Source organism: Pocillopora verrucosa, chromosome 5 (genome assembly GCF_036669915.1).
Source record: "Pocillopora verrucosa isolate sample1 chromosome 5, ASM3666991v2, whole genome shotgun sequence".
Taxonomy (NCBI): domain Eukaryota; kingdom Metazoa; phylum Cnidaria; class Anthozoa; order Scleractinia; family Pocilloporidae; genus Pocillopora; species Pocillopora verrucosa.
In genome coordinates, this window is record NC_089316.1 from 14050166 (window position 1) to 14067372 (window position 17207).

The 17207-nt window shown below is 36.6% G+C and overlaps 2 protein-coding genes and 1 pseudogene across 2 annotated transcripts; all 3 read right to left on the minus strand.

Moving 5' to 3' along the window:
- Positions 1-1148: 1148 nt before the first annotated feature.
- LOC131777525 (solute carrier family 25 member 16) lies at positions 1149-9423 on the minus strand. The gene is made up of 9 exons (XM_059093833.2): positions 9061-9423; positions 6193-6285; positions 5877-5936; positions 5390-5463; positions 5052-5112; positions 3722-3910; positions 2414-2567; positions 2119-2187; positions 1149-1844 (listed from the first exon to the last, which is right to left on the minus strand). The coding sequence occupies exons 1-9, from the start codon at positions 9104-9106 to the stop codon at positions 1667-1669; spliced, it is 924 nt and encodes a 307-aa protein (XP_058949816.1). The 5' UTR covers positions 9107-9423; the 3' UTR covers positions 1149-1666.
- Positions 7174-8747, minus strand: LOC136281258 (uncharacterized; annotated as a pseudogene).
- A 1764-nt stretch (positions 9424-11187) lies between the features above and the next one.
- On the minus strand, positions 11188-16673 carry LOC131777538 (epoxide hydrolase 1-like). The gene is made up of 4 exons (XM_059093848.2): positions 15826-16673; positions 14455-14621; positions 13964-14216; positions 11188-13082 (listed from the first exon to the last, which is right to left on the minus strand). Exons 1-4 carry the CDS (start codon positions 16560-16562, stop codon positions 12839-12841), a joined length of 1401 nt encoding a protein of 466 aa, XP_058949831.2. The 5' UTR covers positions 16563-16673; the 3' UTR covers positions 11188-12838.
- Positions 16674-17207: the final 534 nt, after the last annotated feature.

The window sequence follows — 17207 nt, forward strand, 5'->3', positions numbered from 1 at the left end:
AGTGATTCTGCCAAATTTACCACCACATAAGGATTTTCTGTTCTCCCTAAATGAAAAGCTGTGTTAGGTGTCCTGCCCAACAAGGTACCAGGTGTTTGGGGATCTTTAAAGGTAACTTTCTGGACTGGAAAGCTTGAACAGGTTGGGAATTTGATGTTACCTGGTACACATATTCAGCACTAATAATATACAAGAAAAACTTGCACACTTCTGAGTGGCTGAAAATGGGTGCATTTTTCATGTAACACAAGTGCAAATTACAAATAGTGTACATACTGTCAGATTTTGTCTGTCTTGACTTTCTGGGATGCTATTTTCCAAGTAAATAATAAGTTTTAACATGCTTTTAGCGCAATTTGATGAAAATAAGCAATTTAAAATGTTTCAAAGTGTACAAATTGCACTTGCCCCACAGGTTCATGCAATTTTGTTGTCTTTGAGAAATTTATTTGTGCCTATCAACCCCAAATTGCACTTGAGATAATGTTATTACCTTCACTAACACTACTGCTCAGATATCTAACTCATCAAAGTATTGCAGAAGAGTGGCTCCCCTCACTTTAAATGCCACGGACAGGGCCAGAACTTCTTAAATTTTGAGGAAAATTTGGTAATTTATCAAATAAATATTTTGTTGTCATACAATAGTGAAGTGCCAATTCTAGTACATGTATTAATTCAAGGCTACAATATCCCCACTGTAGGAGTAATGCCCAAGAACACAAGACACTGACGCCACCAGGTCTTGGACCAGAACCTCTCAACCCAGAGTCAAGTGCACTGACCATTAGGCCAATGTATAGTATATTCCCCTGCAACTGTGGTTCACAGTTGGGGACAAAGTATGGGACAAAGCCAGAGAAAAATACAGAATGAAATTATAGTATATGTACCAGTTTCTTTCATTAAGGGGCTGGGGGCCTGTTTCTCAAAGGTCCTGTTAACTTAATGGGCCCATAACACTGTTCTGTTTTCATTCATGATGGGAGTTGCAAAAGTATTTAAAACTATGCAATTAAATTGTGAGCAAAAGAAAAAATTTAGACTTGTTTGGGACCATCAGAACCTGCTTCTTAATTCTTTAAATTTTGGATTTTTGGGGGCCCATTGGGTGACCAAGACAAATTTATATAAAATATTTCTTTATTGTTATTTAATGGAAATAATAGCTTGATTGTATTTGTTTCACTGATTTTTATTGTTACTTTACATCATTCAGTGATCATGATTTCAATCTAATCTGGTGAATGAGCAGGAGCAAGAAAGTCCAATGTTGTGACAACTACCAGGACGTTGGCCACCATGTATGCCACAATATGGTCAATAGCACATAGACTAAAATTGGTCATTTTGCATCCCTTATTATTACTTTCAATTCTTTGTACTTTCTTCACAGTGAATTGATAGTAAGTTGCAGTAACAATCAACTTTCTGAGGTTCAATGCAGTCCTGTAAATGCTCAATACAGTATACAGTATATGCATGACAGTTACTGAACCAAAATCTTTTTAACCAACAGATACATTATTGTCTCTTGACAGCTGTGTTGATGCAGGAGGATTATGCAGCTCTTGTGTTTTCTCCGCATGTTTATTAGTGACTACTATCCTGTATTTAGTACACATGTTCAAAAGATGAGACAGAAGTCTTCTTGTTTGGTGTTTGATCACTCACTCCTTTCAGTTGTCATGTCACTGCTGAGAAACTGCTTTGTAAGCTCATACACACTGAACATGACTGCCACCTGTGGTATGACCCGCAAGTAGTTGATTGACAAGCCACGATACAAGCCTTTTCTCACACCATCTTCCAAGTAGACTGTTACAAAGGTGTTAATGCAACCACTACACACAAAAAAAAAATTCAGATTCTTTCAGGTGTTATTGCAACCACTACACAAAAAAATTCAGATTCTTTCAACAACTTCAGAACATGAAATGTTTTAACTTAAAATATTATTATCTAATATTAAACTTACAAGTTATAGAATAGTTTCCTTTAAAATGATTAAAGTATTTTTTTGATAAATTAACCCCAAAGATATCATTTCAAAGCCAATAATTTCAATGATGTAAAACTGCCTAATGCATACTTCCTCACAATATAGTTGTCCATTACCTGTATTTGTAGCCATCAGACACTGCCCCTGCAAGCTGCATTCGCCGTCTAACAACATCTAGAGGATATCTGCAAACAACATATGGGAATTAATTCATGGCAAAAGTAAGAGAGATAAGACAACCATGAAAACTGATGACAATTTCTACTAAGTTCATATAATCATAGAATAATTATAAATAATTACTTTAATGTAATGTTTTACTGTTAATTTAAATTGGTTTCTGTGTGTGCCATAACAATACTTAGTAATAAATAAATATGATTGTAAAAGAAAAATTTGGTTCAAACTTACGCCACTGTCTGTGAAGAGGCACCAGCCACTGCACCACACAACAGCCCCCCAATTGGTGTTAGAACTTCTTGACCCTCTCTGTTTTTCTTTGTCAAAGGGCCACTCATTGAAAGTATGAAGTCTTTGATACTCTCATAGGTGAAGAACCCAAATCCTGTAAATAGTTAAGAAAAAAACTTGTTTTAAACAAGTAAAGTTTACAGTTTTGAATTAAATTCAAAATGATGCATAATTTGTACCTGCTGAGTTAGTCAGAGCCTTTTTTGAATAAAGGGAACAGCACAAAGAATGCACCAAAAAGCCTCCAACTACATGTCAGAAAAGCAATCACAAATGATTTGCCAAGGGGTTGCTCACAGTTGAATCATAAGTTTGTGGAAAATCCTCGTTAACACTTTAGATCTAACTTACAGAATTTCTGTCAGTGACAAATTTACCAGTTTTCAGAGGATTACCAAAAACTTATGCTAAAGGTAGAGAATGCCACATACCCAAAAACTTTGTTTCTGTCTAATTCCACCTATTTTGATGTTATTATTTCTTTTCAATCATTGACCAATTGAGATAAATTACAAATCACAGTTCAGTTTGTAAGAGCAGTCTGTGTTGGAAAACTGGATACTGTCATCATGTCCATTACTTTTGAAACTTTAATTCCCAAATAATTCAATGTAACACAACAAATTGGCAGTAGAAGCTATACAACAAGTTTCAGGTTTAAAAGAAATTTCCATGGCATCCACAGAAAGAGTAAGGCATTTTTTTAAAGGAAATTTCTACTACAGTCAAACCTCCCTTGACAACCACCCCTTGTTAGTGACCACTCTTTCAAAATACCAAATTAAAGTTTCTCAGTCAACTCACCATAAATGGAACCTCTAAGTTACTACCTCTCAAAATTTTTTACAATTTCAATTGTTTTTAACTTCCCATAGGTGACCACTTAACAGACAGTCTGCTTTATTGCACAAGAGCAGAAAGTGGAAATTTTTTCAACAGATGAGGTTGCTACCAGAAGTATTTAACAAAAAAATACAAAACAGTCACCATAGATTCTAAATTTTTTCCTTGACAAAGTATTTAAAAGTTCTTACTAAAGGTTTGATTAGACCTGTCACCATGTTCAAATTACCCAGAATATGAACCACCTATAGCCTGACCTTAGGTAAGCCACCACCTTCCATAAGTGACCACCTAGTATTTACCTTGTGGATGGTCGCTTACAGGAGGTTAACTGACTGTAGTAATACTTCAAAAACGGAGCAACACATTGGTTTGAAGTTTTTTGGGACCACCATCTTGACTTACCAACAGCTGGAATCATTGAAAGTGCTGTAGCAGCATAACCTCTGTAAAGACCTGCAAATCCTCCCTCTGTAGTAATAATCTGGCGAATTACATGACATATTCCACAGTAGATTTGCTCATCAGCCACTTGAAATGCCAGGCGTGAACGTACAACGTCCAAGGGATATGTCAGTGAACAAGCCGTAATTCCTGGTGAGAGGAGTAAAAATGAAATTAATAACTAATAATAAAACAATCTTCACCATCAATATGAATTTTACTCAACCTCAAATAGCATGATAAGTAATTGAAAGAAATTAGAAAATAACAAGTTCAGTAATGTTTGCCTTTTAGTTTTTTTCATTTCTGTGTCAAAATGATGAACCAGGGATACAAGAACACCTAGAATTAAGCTTGAATGTTTTTCAGGTTTAATTCTATACTGATTCAGGGCTGGGTTCATAGAAGTTAACATTCCAAGGTACCTATGAGTTCCCCCAAATATTTCAACTTCTTTTTGATTATGCACATCTGAGGCAGAAGTCCTTATTCAATGAAAAACTGTCTTGACTCAGAGTATAAAACTGATTTCTTGCACTCAACCGCCATGTTGCATCTAAAGAGATCTCATTCTCTCTTTATTTTGGAGGACATATATTGTTCCCCTGATTCTGTCCAACTTTTCTTAATTTTCCCATGATAAATGGGTTTTGCTTTTTCAAAATTTTTTAATTGAGCCATGTTACATATATTGTGTGGAATACATAGTGTATGATGTGCACTGAGTCATGTGCATGACCATGAAGTTGAAAGTTAACAAGGTCAATTTTTTTAGTAGTCTGAGCATCAGTTGTGGTTATCCTCAGGGTTTTGAATTGTCTTTAAATGGACAATAAAAGACTTTGAGATGTTTTCTAAAGTTTGTGACAATTCTGTAACATTGAGAGAGGTCTTAGAGCCCTTAGCAACAATTTAGAATGCAGGGATTCTTGTCTGTGGTGACATTGAAACAGACAAACTTATAAGCTGTTTCCACCAAAGTAAAATAGGTAAAAAACTTAGTTAAATTAATAGGTTTGTTGGTTTTTTTTCCTCCATTATTTTGTGGTGGCTACAATAATAGTGTATTGCCTTGCCACGTTATTTGATAAAAAAGGGAAAAATTTAAGTTGACTCAAACTTAACTAGTGACTTGAAGTTGACTCATGATATGTTATAACATTACTCAATTTGTTAGCAGTACTGAAAACCCGGGGACCTACAGGAATGTGTAACTTTCTTAAGATTAAGTAATTAATAAACAAATTGCATAATATTTAAATACATGTTGTTGCTTATTCATACTTCATACCTGCAAAAGATCCAGAGAGCAGTTTACTCAAAGCCCCATTAAAATACAAGGAGTTTAAGACCTGTGGGGAGAAATGGATAGTAGGCATTTCAAATTCATCACAAAGTATCCTATAGGCCAACACAGTGATTAACATGTAACTTCTCCATATAACATCCATACATTATCCAGAAGACAGGTAATAAGAATACTCAAACTCATCAGCTAAAAGTTGTTATCTTGACCCAACACCAAATTTCTCATAACTAATTTACAAGGAAATGTGTAGTGGCTGAAGGGGAGAATTAATGATCAGATCTTGGGAGTTTAAGGGTTAAATTAAGTGACTATGTACTGACCTTCTTATACTGCTCATATGATACAAACTGAACGGCACCATATGGAAAAACCCGCAACATAAGAGCACCATTCCCTGGTTGGAAAAAGATTCTAAATTGTGAGTATTAACAGCATTGAATTTCTTTACCTCTCCTGAGGCAATTTAATTTCTACTAACAAAAATAAACACTGGTACCCTGTGACTGAGTCAAGTATGTAATAAATTTGAATATGTAACTCCATGGAGTTGATTGCATTGGTTCCTTTGTTCATGAATCTAAATTTTTAACTCTGAGGGAGAAAGGAAAGTTAAAGAAGCAAACAAATGTAAGGTGGGTCTATGTTTTCATTTTCAATTTTTTACAAATACCCAGGGATCCTAGGGAGATTTACAGGCCTAGTCTTCATCCAATTAAACTTTACAACCAGACTAAGAGTACCCAAGGACATAGAACTCTTATGTTGTAACTTACAAGCAAAACAATTCTTTATAAAATAATAGCATACCTCTGTAATAACCCAAAGGTCCTTCTTTATGGTAAATGGTTTTTAGAGCCCTAAATACACCTGAAAAAAAAGGTGAACGTGAATTATCTTTCAGTACAATTTACTGCCCATAGGAATATATAAACCATTTTGGTTTCATTAAAAGTAAAAACACATGGGAGAACTTCACACACAATCACTGCACTAACTTCACCTCACATCCCATCTATTTCCACAATTATCTTGTAACTAATATTATGACTACATGAAGATCCAAAAAGTTCTGCAGATTTTAAAAAAGATTTCTCTTCATACATTTGTTAGAAAGCTAACTTACCCATGTTCTTGTAGTGTTGATTCTGAGCCTGGAAGAGAATTTTCAGTCTTTCCAATGGAGCTGTAGATGTCTTTGCACAACATGTTGACAATCCTATACATAAACACTACAAGAAGTTAACAAGACATATCTAAATGTATTTCTCTTGAGTTCTGACTGATTCCTCACAAATCATTGCTTTTGTAGCAATGATTAGCATTATATGTAGGCCACCTATCCATAAATCTATCTGCTGTTCTCCCACATACAGATAAAATCTCCCCATCTCTGGCAAGGGATTAAAAACCTCTTGCCTTTCCCCCCACATAGCATTTTGGTTTGCAACATATCTTTCTCAGCATCTTCCTACACAATAAAGTGACTAAAATGGACACACACAAAAATCCACCATAAACAGAAACCTCCACTTTATTTATGAGGATAAATTGTGATGGATTTCCCTTCTACCACAGAGACATATCCAAAATAATGTTGTCATCAGTTAGCAAATGGCAAAGGAGGCCAGGAGAATTTCATTAGGTATCTGGAGACTCCCAGAATACTCATATCTGGTTCACAAATAAACCTGAATTATACAGTCACACACTTTGACTGGTTTTCACCCAGGATCTGTTGGAGGACAGACACTTAGATGATGTCACCATTAAGAACATATTTTTTGTTTATTATGTAAGACACATAGATTCTATGTTGCCATGGGTCTGCTCAGTTCAAGACATCAAAATGTGGTAAGAACATCAATAACACACTTCACTGCACCTCTTGTGCCAACTTTTTTGTTTTCACCACAATTTTACATCATCTGTGTACTCTATTATAGAACAAATTCCTAACAGCATGGAATCTATTTATGATGACATCATCTATGAGTCTGTCCTCAAATAGATATAAGTGAGAACCAATAAAACTTATGAATAATTAACCTTATTATGTATTAATTGTTTATGGTTAATGGCATGTGTGCAACTAGTTGATGATACTAATTAACCTGGGCCCATAAAAATCAACAGGGAGCTCAAGCTAGACCACTACTTTAATTTCTTTATTTTTCCAGTGACCTACATATAATTAGTGTTCACTTGGAAAAGTTTTGGTACAACTGCAATGACATTTTTCAAAAAATCAATAATTTGTAGAGTTATACGCATTGAATAGAAATAAATTCTTGAAAGACCACTCAGCTTCCACAACGCTGTTTGTCCTTAAACGAGCTCACTCATTCAGCTCTATAGAGCCTGTTCCAGGACAGGAGTTAGTTGGTATTCAACAGTGCAAGCCACCAACAGAACAACTGACCTTGGACAGGCCAATGGTTAATTCACAAAAAACTAAGTTCCGGCTTTCGAGTGTGCAGGTAATTTAGTAATTATCAACTGAGTTGATAACATAAATTGGCCACCAGAGTTTAAAAGTTGACATTTCAAGTGTCAGCCCTTCATCAGAGTGACTGGAGACATAATGGGTTGTGTGTGTGTTTATATGCGGAAAAAGGAGCTAAGCTATTGGTGGGAATATGGTGACAGGAAAACAATAATAAATTAGATTAATGAAAAGCACTTGTTGATACTGTGGGGATTAAGTGTGCCAATTTGAAACTTTAAGATAAACTTTTGCTCTGAGTTTTGCAGCTTCCGGAACTGCCTAGATGTAGGGAAAGGCCCCAAACTGCCATATCCTGCTAAGAATGGTTAGGGAGATTGAAGTGTCTTGTGAATAGTTTGGATGCATCCTTGTCATTTCTTTCTATGTCACAAAGGTGTTCTCGGAATCGATCACCAAGTTGTCTTCCTGTTTCACCAATGTAAAACTTTTTGCAATAAACACAAGTTATACTTTAAATGACACTGGCCGAGGAGCATCTGAAATGAACAGTGAACAGTGCATTTTCTCTAGATTGTGAATGAAAGTATTCACTAAAAAATTGGTGTTCAATAAAACCTACAAATAGATTGGCGTAACTGGATCCCATTTTGGTCCCCATGGCTACGCCATTAGTTTGTTTAAAGTAGTTGCCACCAAATGAAGAGCAATTGATGATTAGGACTAGTTCGGCTGGACGGAGTAATATTTCAGAGCCAGGTTCCTAAACAGAGCGTTGATCAAAAAAAAGTTTAAGGACCCCGAGACCTTCGTCATTGGGAATGACAGTATGAAGAGATGTAATATCCATAGTGTAAAGAAGTTTGTTTTGGCCAGAAAGGTTGCGAAAAATTTCAAGTGCGTGTTGGCTGTCCTTAATGTATGATGGTAAGGTTTTGACGTTAGGTGCCATAATTTTGTCTAAATAGCTGGAAATAAGCTCGGTGGGACAACTACAGGCAGAGAATATGGGTCGACCTAGGTTGTTAGGTTTGTGAATTTCAGGTAAAAAGTAAATACAGGGAGTTCTAGGAGTTGTGATGGTGAGAATTTTTGCAGTGGCCGGCAATTCTTGTCTAGCTATAAGATCGTTAGTCGTGTTTTTGACGCTCTTTGGTTGATGAAAGTGAGATCTTTGTCAACTTTGGCATTATAAGAGCGTCAGAAAGTTGCCATAAAACTTCTTTTTGGTAGAGGTCCGCCCGCCAAACAACGACTGTACCGCCTTTCTCGGCCGCTTTTCGAATATTTGTTTTGATTAACTATTGGATTTGAATACTGTTTTCATTGAATATTGGATTTGCTGAGACAAAAGGGAACGCCTCTTCCGTTGAAAATCAAGTTAAAGTACGTTGACCAACAGATTTAAAATTACTCAACACAGGCTCGACTGATAATTCATTTAAGTTGTGGAACAGCTTACATTGTAGCTACACAACGCAAAGAATCTATTGTGATCCATGATACTAAATCAAAACAGCGACAGAAATAATGCCACGCACAACTAACCTCCAGCCACAAATGTAAGGAGTACATGGTCAGCCTTCGCCTCCATTTTCCTCTCAGAAAAACCCCAAAGTAAAACATGGACCAAGCCTAACAGAGATGATTTCGGCTGGGGTGATCAGTCCACGCCAAAAGTAAGGGAAATTCTACGTTTGTGTGTAACTTTATTTCCCGTTCTTCACTCCGGAATATATGTGCGTTCCACACTTGTAAACGAGATCCACTATCTGGGCTCTAATGCTATATTGTCGGTTATGTACAAAATCCACTATCTGAACACACTAGCACTTTGTTGTCGGATGTGTCATTGCTCCAAGGGCACGACACGCACTTACTCTTCTGACGCTGAATCTACCTGCATTGTCGCACGACCAGCAACATCGTTATGAATCCATATCATGTTTAACACGTGAAAGCAACAGGGGGCGGTTAAAATGTTTTGGCATTTTCGTCACGTACACATTTTGCCCATCACAGTTCCTCGACTTTTTGTGGCGAAAAGAAAACGCACTGGATGAAAGCAGAGGTGTCTGAAAAAAACCTTTTATTTTCTCTGAAGAAAAAATTGTAACAAAAGTGTTCTGTAAGGATTCTTTTGTATGACAACTAGTTGCGTGACGGGGAAACAAAGTGTGATGCGTGATTGACTAGTTAAAAACGACAACAACAACAATCGGCAGGATCATTTACCATTTTGGTTTCTGAGATTAGTAAATATTGTTTGATTTCATTTGTGAGACTGGGACCAGAGACATCCAAAACAGTAACGATAGTCGTGAAAATATTTTCATGTCCATTCTCCGTTGTTCGATCAGGTGCTGGGGGCATAGTGACCTTTCAGCTTCATGCACCAAACCCAACAATACAACAACTCTTATGTCATCTCTCCTGGCTTCAAACAGGAGCCCATCACTAATTACTAGTATAAGTAACGAACTCCTGCTTCACATGAGTCTTCTTGAAACTGGACGTATTTCCTGGTCTCTCCAACGGTTTGTTAAATAGATCTACCGCATAGAAGCTAATATTAATTTGGAATCTTGTCCTGTTAAAAGAAGGGCAAGATAAATCTGACCAATTTCACCTATATCTAACTTTCCTAATTTTTTATGTTAAAGGATGGTTGTACTTTTGAGAACTTTTCTTCGTCCTCTGCTTTTTTTTTTCCTTTGGGCGGGAGCGGGGAGGTACATCCATTTCGTGGATGAAGAGACTGGGACAAAGCGGTCTACAAGCATTTAGGGCGGTGGAAGGTGTTGGAAAATGGTGAATCTGAAACGGTTAAACCTTGAGAAAAATTCAGCACCATAAAAGCTGGGTCCTCCCTCAGTTTTGTTACCCTAGTAAGTGGACAGCTTTGTAGAATCCTACTTAAGGCTTAAGAGAGAGTGCTCGCCTAAAGGGAAAGAGACATGTTAGATTCATACAGCCGCACGATCTCATTGAATTTAACGGAGCACTTGATATTAATAAGTTGGACAGTAATCGGCAGATAACACCTGACTAATTTAATATTTAACCGTTAAGTGACAGGAAAAGCGCAACAAAATAAAAGTAATTTGATTGTAACTCTTAGTTCAAAGTCATCATCAAAGGCGAAACAGCTGAGAGATGAGATGAGAGTACTTAACTGTTTTTGTTTACGAAGTCTGCCCATTTTCACCACCGACATAAGGTATTTCATCACAGGTTATGTTACCATAAATGATGTAGCCAAAACTGTAGACGTGAAGCGAACTAGTGGCGGGGATAGGGGGTACCCTTTTCTACTTAGTGTTGATTTTAATTCCTCTAAAACGACGGGCAGGTATGAAATAATGACAAACAAGATGTCTGTTTCTTGGTCATACTCCTGTATGGACGCTGGTGAACCTATTTCGATGACTTCGTCCCTAGTTAGTAACACTTATGGGCAGATATGATCTTTTAAATAAACCAGAAGTTTAATCAGAACTGCAACTGACTCCATGGAGTATTGACGGTGCACAGTGAAGCCGAACAGAAATTGCAAACACTGAATAGCTCACGAATAAATAGACCTGAAGCAGTAGCTGCTATTAAATGCATAAAGTAATTTCTCTTTTTGTTAATTTCAGGATCGGAAAATTCGTTATTTTTATGAATAAGACGTCTCTGTGGCCTCTCTTTATTAACACTGTTAGGGTCTTTCAGGTTCCTAAATCGGTCTTGTGTTACTATTGAGTGAAGCTGTGTTTTTCAATCTTCGGTAATTGGAAAATGACGACGAGACTTTGTCCCTAAAAGCACTTGTCAGATTTACAAACACACTCTTTCACTCTCCCTTAGTCGACGTCCTCAAAAGATGAAGAATCACTTTCACTCAGGAGCACTCTCTCTCTCAAAAAGACTTCGCGCTATGAAACCAAGATTTTACATACATATATTTATGAGAATAGAACCTCAGCATTAGTTTTATCAAAGCTATAACTGAGTACATTAATCAAAACGTAAGTGAAATTATGATGATTTCTTTCACTTGTAGCTTCAGCTACACTCACTGAGAAAAAGAAACCATGGGCAAATTCAAAAAAAAATACTCATCGTTGAAAAGGCGCTGCATATCAAACGCGGTATTTAAGTAAAAATAACGACAATTCCTATCAATCTGAATTCGAAATCTGCAAGTTGCTATAGTTTAATTGTAATATGAAGTGTTAATGTGTACTACAAAGAAAAGAAAAAATAACAGTGCTTGAAGATCAACTGGATTTCAAAAGTCTCAGGCAAACATTTTCCTCAATGTTTCCATTCAATAGTTGGGAGGTGATTTCATCCGCATGTTATGCCAACAGCTATATACATGTATACCGAAATATTTTAAGCGTCCAGAGACGTATGAATTTAAAAGAAATGTAAATACATAGCGAAGATTAAGTCAATGATCTTTGGTTAAACATTGAAAAAAGCAAGTAAATTCCGAAGGAAAATCAAGTCCAAAATTTCCTATGGGTTTAATGGTGCAATAAACGTTAGGCCTTTGACCAACCAGGACACTCATGATATCTCTCTCATTTTATAGAGGGTGATATGTCAAATACATATCAAAATCGAAGCCAGTTTCTTCATTTTTTTTTTTCCAAAACAGTCCAATGTGTCTCTCACAAAAGTACTAAGTTGAGGCACTATCACATTCTTTTACGAAAATAAAAAACAAAACAAAACAAACAACAATCCGAAAGAATGTGCCTCATCTCTGACATGTTTGTGGTGGTAGTGCCCAACAAGTATCTTAAAGAACGGGTTTGAATCGCCTCGAATCCTGAATTTTTTCCGGCTTTTTTTTTCCAATTTTCTAAACTGCGGCTAACCTAGGAGGATCTCTTACCTGTGCATCACTTGCAGGTCAAGTATCATTTAAATGCGATGATCAAGAAATGATCCTTTCAAGAAAGGTAATTTCTTGAAAACTAAATTCCAACCAATAAAGAAACTTTCAAAACCAGTTGCAAGAACGAGTTCATGAACAGAAATTCAGTAACTTTGACGTTCTTTCTCTATGAATACGGAAATTAACAGGTCTGTTTTGCCTACAGCCTGACACTTGCTCTGGCGAAGGTTACCACTCGAAATCTTAACTTTAAAATTGCAGAAACGGTGGCCAATGCATTTTCAACTCAGTTGATAAAACTGAATTATCTTGTTATACCCCACCGACGCAGCATCACAATTTCTTTAGAAACTTACCCCTTAATAGTTAATTATAGTTTTTTACTACCACAAATATCCTGCATATATAATCCTTCAGTTTCATACATCCCCCTCAGCCAGTGGTTTCCTGACGTTCTTCAGCTGTTTTTTCTAGTAAACGCTTTTCTACTTTCGCGACAAACTGAATAACATCTGCAGCAAATAACTCAGGTTCTTCAAAGGCAGCAAAGTGTCCACCGCGAGGCATTTCTGTGAACTGAACAATGTCTGTAAATTTGTTGTGAATCCAAGGTTCTGGAGTCCGAAAAAGTTCATGGGGAAAATCAGCCATTGCAGAAGGAACTGTAACGGGGATACTGCCAAGACAACAAAACTAAAAATTAAAAAAGCTATATATTCAAATAATATGACTCCTTAACATTAAAACACATAAATTACAATTAGCTGTCAAATAAATGCACAGAATTTTAGGCCAAAAATGTAAAATTAATACTACCAAGTTACTTGGAAATAAAAACTCAAGGACAATTGCCTATTCTGTGTTGAATTTCAGAAAGCCTTGGGGAAGGCCTCCATCCATCAACAATTGCTCTAAATTCATTTGAGGTTATCACTTGAATTCTTCATTCGTTTATGAAATTCATCAGTTCCATAAGTTTTTAACAAAAACTAAAGAAGACGGACATTTTTCCATGAATCAAATTAAATTAAAGTAGCATACTTCCTTAAATAAATACCCGCACACTTGTTTGAGATTTTCACTAACAGGAGGGGAGCTCATTGGAAAGAAGGTGCATAATCAAGGTGGGTGCTTATTCAGCTACCACAGCAAAAGGAAAAAAATTAAAAGAACAGGGAACACACATAAACAACTCTGCAAGCACATAGAGAATGAAATAACTGAAACAAAAAAACTCTTCTCCTGAATTAAATCTGCTGTTATGAAGCTAAAAGAAGTTGTGAATAAAGTGGCAATAGAAACAGGTTTTCCTTGTATCCCTACTATTTTAAGAGAGTGATGAAAAAGAAGGGGAGTGTTTGTTTGACATTATGGTCTAGAGGGCAGGGGGCTATTTGGGAGAGGGCACTTATTAGGACACAAGTGCTTACCCAAGGAAATACAGTATAAAGGTCAGGATATTTCTCACTTTGGGAACTATTGTAAGCTTGCCTCAGTCCAGACTTATTTCACAGGGATAATTTTGAACAATCTTAAGTCTATGAGTATCTCTTTTACCGTGATGCAGAGCGCAATTCATCATCACTATGCATCACTTCATAATACAGCCTCATTGATGAAGCAATAGAGTGAGTGGCCCAATATATCATCACATTTGTCAGCATTTCATCCTTTGTAAAGCACGATTCCAAACAGATTGCTGTGTCATTGGTTGCACAGCCACTCCACATTGCAAACTTTTCCACAAGGTAAGCTGCCAGGCCAGCAGGTGAATCATTATTTGCCAACGCAACAGTGTTAGGTCGAGTTGCTGAAACAAGATATTCAAAAAAACTTAACAACAAATATTTTCAATTAATCAGGTTTTATAAAACTAATAATATGAGTTTATAACAAGTCCCAAAATGGTCCCTAATGTTGCTTAGTTTTCTGTGATCCAATCTAAAAGAAAAATCAGGAAAATTTCTGCAAAACATAATCCACAAAAATGGAAATAAATTTCAATTTCAAATGAAAAATTATGGAAAGGTAATAGAAAATGCATGTACCTTGTAGGTGAAAATATCCTCCCTCACGCAGAATTTTAATCACCAACTTTGACAATGGGAAAATCTTTTGCTGCTCCTTTTCTGGAAAGAAGACTTTTGCCTGAATATAGGACAAGGGGTTTTTTTCAAACACTGGGAACATGTTTAAATGAAGTCCTCGAATGTGACTAGAAAATATAAAGATAGAACAAACAATCTCATAAGTAGGCATATTAAGATCAAGGTTCTATGTAAGATACCTGCTCCTTAAAAAACTTGTTAAACCTTGCCACTCTCTGTGTTGGCTGGGTAATCACTAGGTTCATATCTGACACACCTGCACAATGTTAGAACTGGTAATGTGGAAAGTGGCATGTGTGATTAGAATAAAAAGGAAGGAAGACCTTTTTCCTTCCTTATCCCTCTACACATTAGTTTCAATCGTCATCTCTTGTTTCTGAATACGAAACTCTTCAATTTCCAACCCAATAGACTCAAGTTCAGAACTTTACCGTTACTTTTTAAGATAAATAACACCTCTATGGTTTACAGGTAAATTGACTGATAACACCCTTAGTTGAGAAGAAAACAAATTTTTTGGACAATCTCTCACCTTCATTTATCAGCCACCTGAAGGGGTTTAAATATTTAAAAAGATACAAGAAAAAATTACTTAGTTCTGATTGGTTAAGATAAATGCAGTCTTCAGGTAATTCAATATTGAAGAGGGTTAATTCAGTGCAAAGAAGTAACAAACCAGACTGAACAATTCCTGGAACTGTTTAGCCGGACTTTGAACTTTTTCGGCACCTTCAAGATGTGAAAATACCATTGTATATTATTGTTTTAATCATACACGGTTGTTTTGACCAAACACACAATGTCACTTACAGGGTTTGAATAAATTATTTTGGCACTTGATGCACATGCTTTCCTTCTGCATAATTATGATAAGCTATCTCATTTTTTTTCATGTATATCATTAATATGTAATCACACGATTTTTCTTGTGCAATTTGGAATAAATAAGCACTTGTAAACTTTTTCAAAGACCACAAATTGCACGAGCCCTATGGGCTCATGCAATTTTGTTAGTCTTTGAAAAAATTTACATGTGCTTATTTATTCCATATTTCACACGAGATCATGTGATTACGTATACTAATAACATACATAAAAAAAATTGCGCTGTCTGATCGGCTGAAAATTAGTGCATTTTTTACGTAACACGAGTGCAAATTTCAAACAGGGTATGCACCTCATCAAAGTTTCGTTTGTTTTGACTATCTGTGACATTTTTTTCATGTTAAGTAACAACACGATCTCTCATGTAATTTTGAGTGAAGAGGCACTTGAAAATTTTTCGAATTCGCTAATCCTGTCGTTTCTTACCTAGGATCCATGAGTGCCATTGCACGTGTTATCGCACTTCCCCAATCTCCACCCTGAATGTAATAGGACTCATAACCAAGTCGTGCCATCAGCTTGCTAAATATCCGTCCTGCGGCAAACGCCTCAAAGCCTGGCTTATGAGGGGCTTCTGAAAAACCATAACCTGGAATCGATGGACAAATGATAGAAAATGCATAACCTTCTGTTGAAGATGCTACAATCTTTGGAATGACCTTGTAGAATTCATAAAACGACCCTGGCCAACCATGAACCAGCATAATTGGAACGATTTTCTGGCCCTCTCTCAATTCAGGTTGAAAATGCAGAAAGTGGATTTTTATTCCATTTATCTTTGTCTTGTAATGTTTGTATGTGTTGAGAATTTTCTCTTGCTTACGCCAATCGTACTTCGTCCTCCAATACTCGGTCAATTCTCTCATGTAGTCAGGATTTATACCGTATTCCCAATCGATACCGTCCAAGTTTTCAAAGAAACGAGTCTTGGATAATCTTTCGTTAAGATCCTTAAGAACTCCGTCTGTCAAGCTGATAGGGAATTCATACACGCTGGAATCCGGCTTGTTATTGTTCTTGTCTCCTTTGCCCCACCATTCTTCACGATCGAGGGGCGGGGGCTTACAATCGTTAGCAAAATACTTACTCAAAATAATGGGAATTACCACCACTGAAATACTGACAATTGCTACGAAAACCGCACAATATGTCCTGCAACCCATTTATAACGCAGAAAAGAGACTTTGTATGGACCTCAAACCAATGTCACCATACTGATCAAGCTAGACTATAGACTACGCGGAGTCGAGTCCCTTCTGAGTAACTGAACTCAGTCCCAGACTTCTGGGCGGCGCATTAACGTCCACTTTTCTTTTGACGTGCGCGATCAACGTTTGGTAATAATTAATATCCTGAAATACTATTGAACGATCTGAAAGTACTGTAATCATGCAACATGATTGTACGAGCTCACTAGATACTTGATCGAGGAATAGAGACAGAATATAGAGAGCAATTGAAGAGTGAGTGTCTCCACTAAATGAATACACAACAGTTTGCTTGTCGTGGTATTTTTGTATGTCCTTTTATAAAATAATTCAAATAGTACGCGCGCTCTGATTGGCCATAAAACCATTTTACATGAGCGTATGTAAACATGGTTTTCGTTCCTCTTTCATTAGTTATTTTATAAAACAAATGTAAAATGGTTTCCGTGTTTACATAGCCTGATGTAAACACGCGGGAGGTTGAGAGAACACTCGATAACCTAGAAACCACTCCACTTCGCGTCGTGGTTTCCTACGCTTATCTCGTGTTCTCCCAACCTCCCGCGTGTTTACATCAGGCTATGTAAACACGGAAACCAT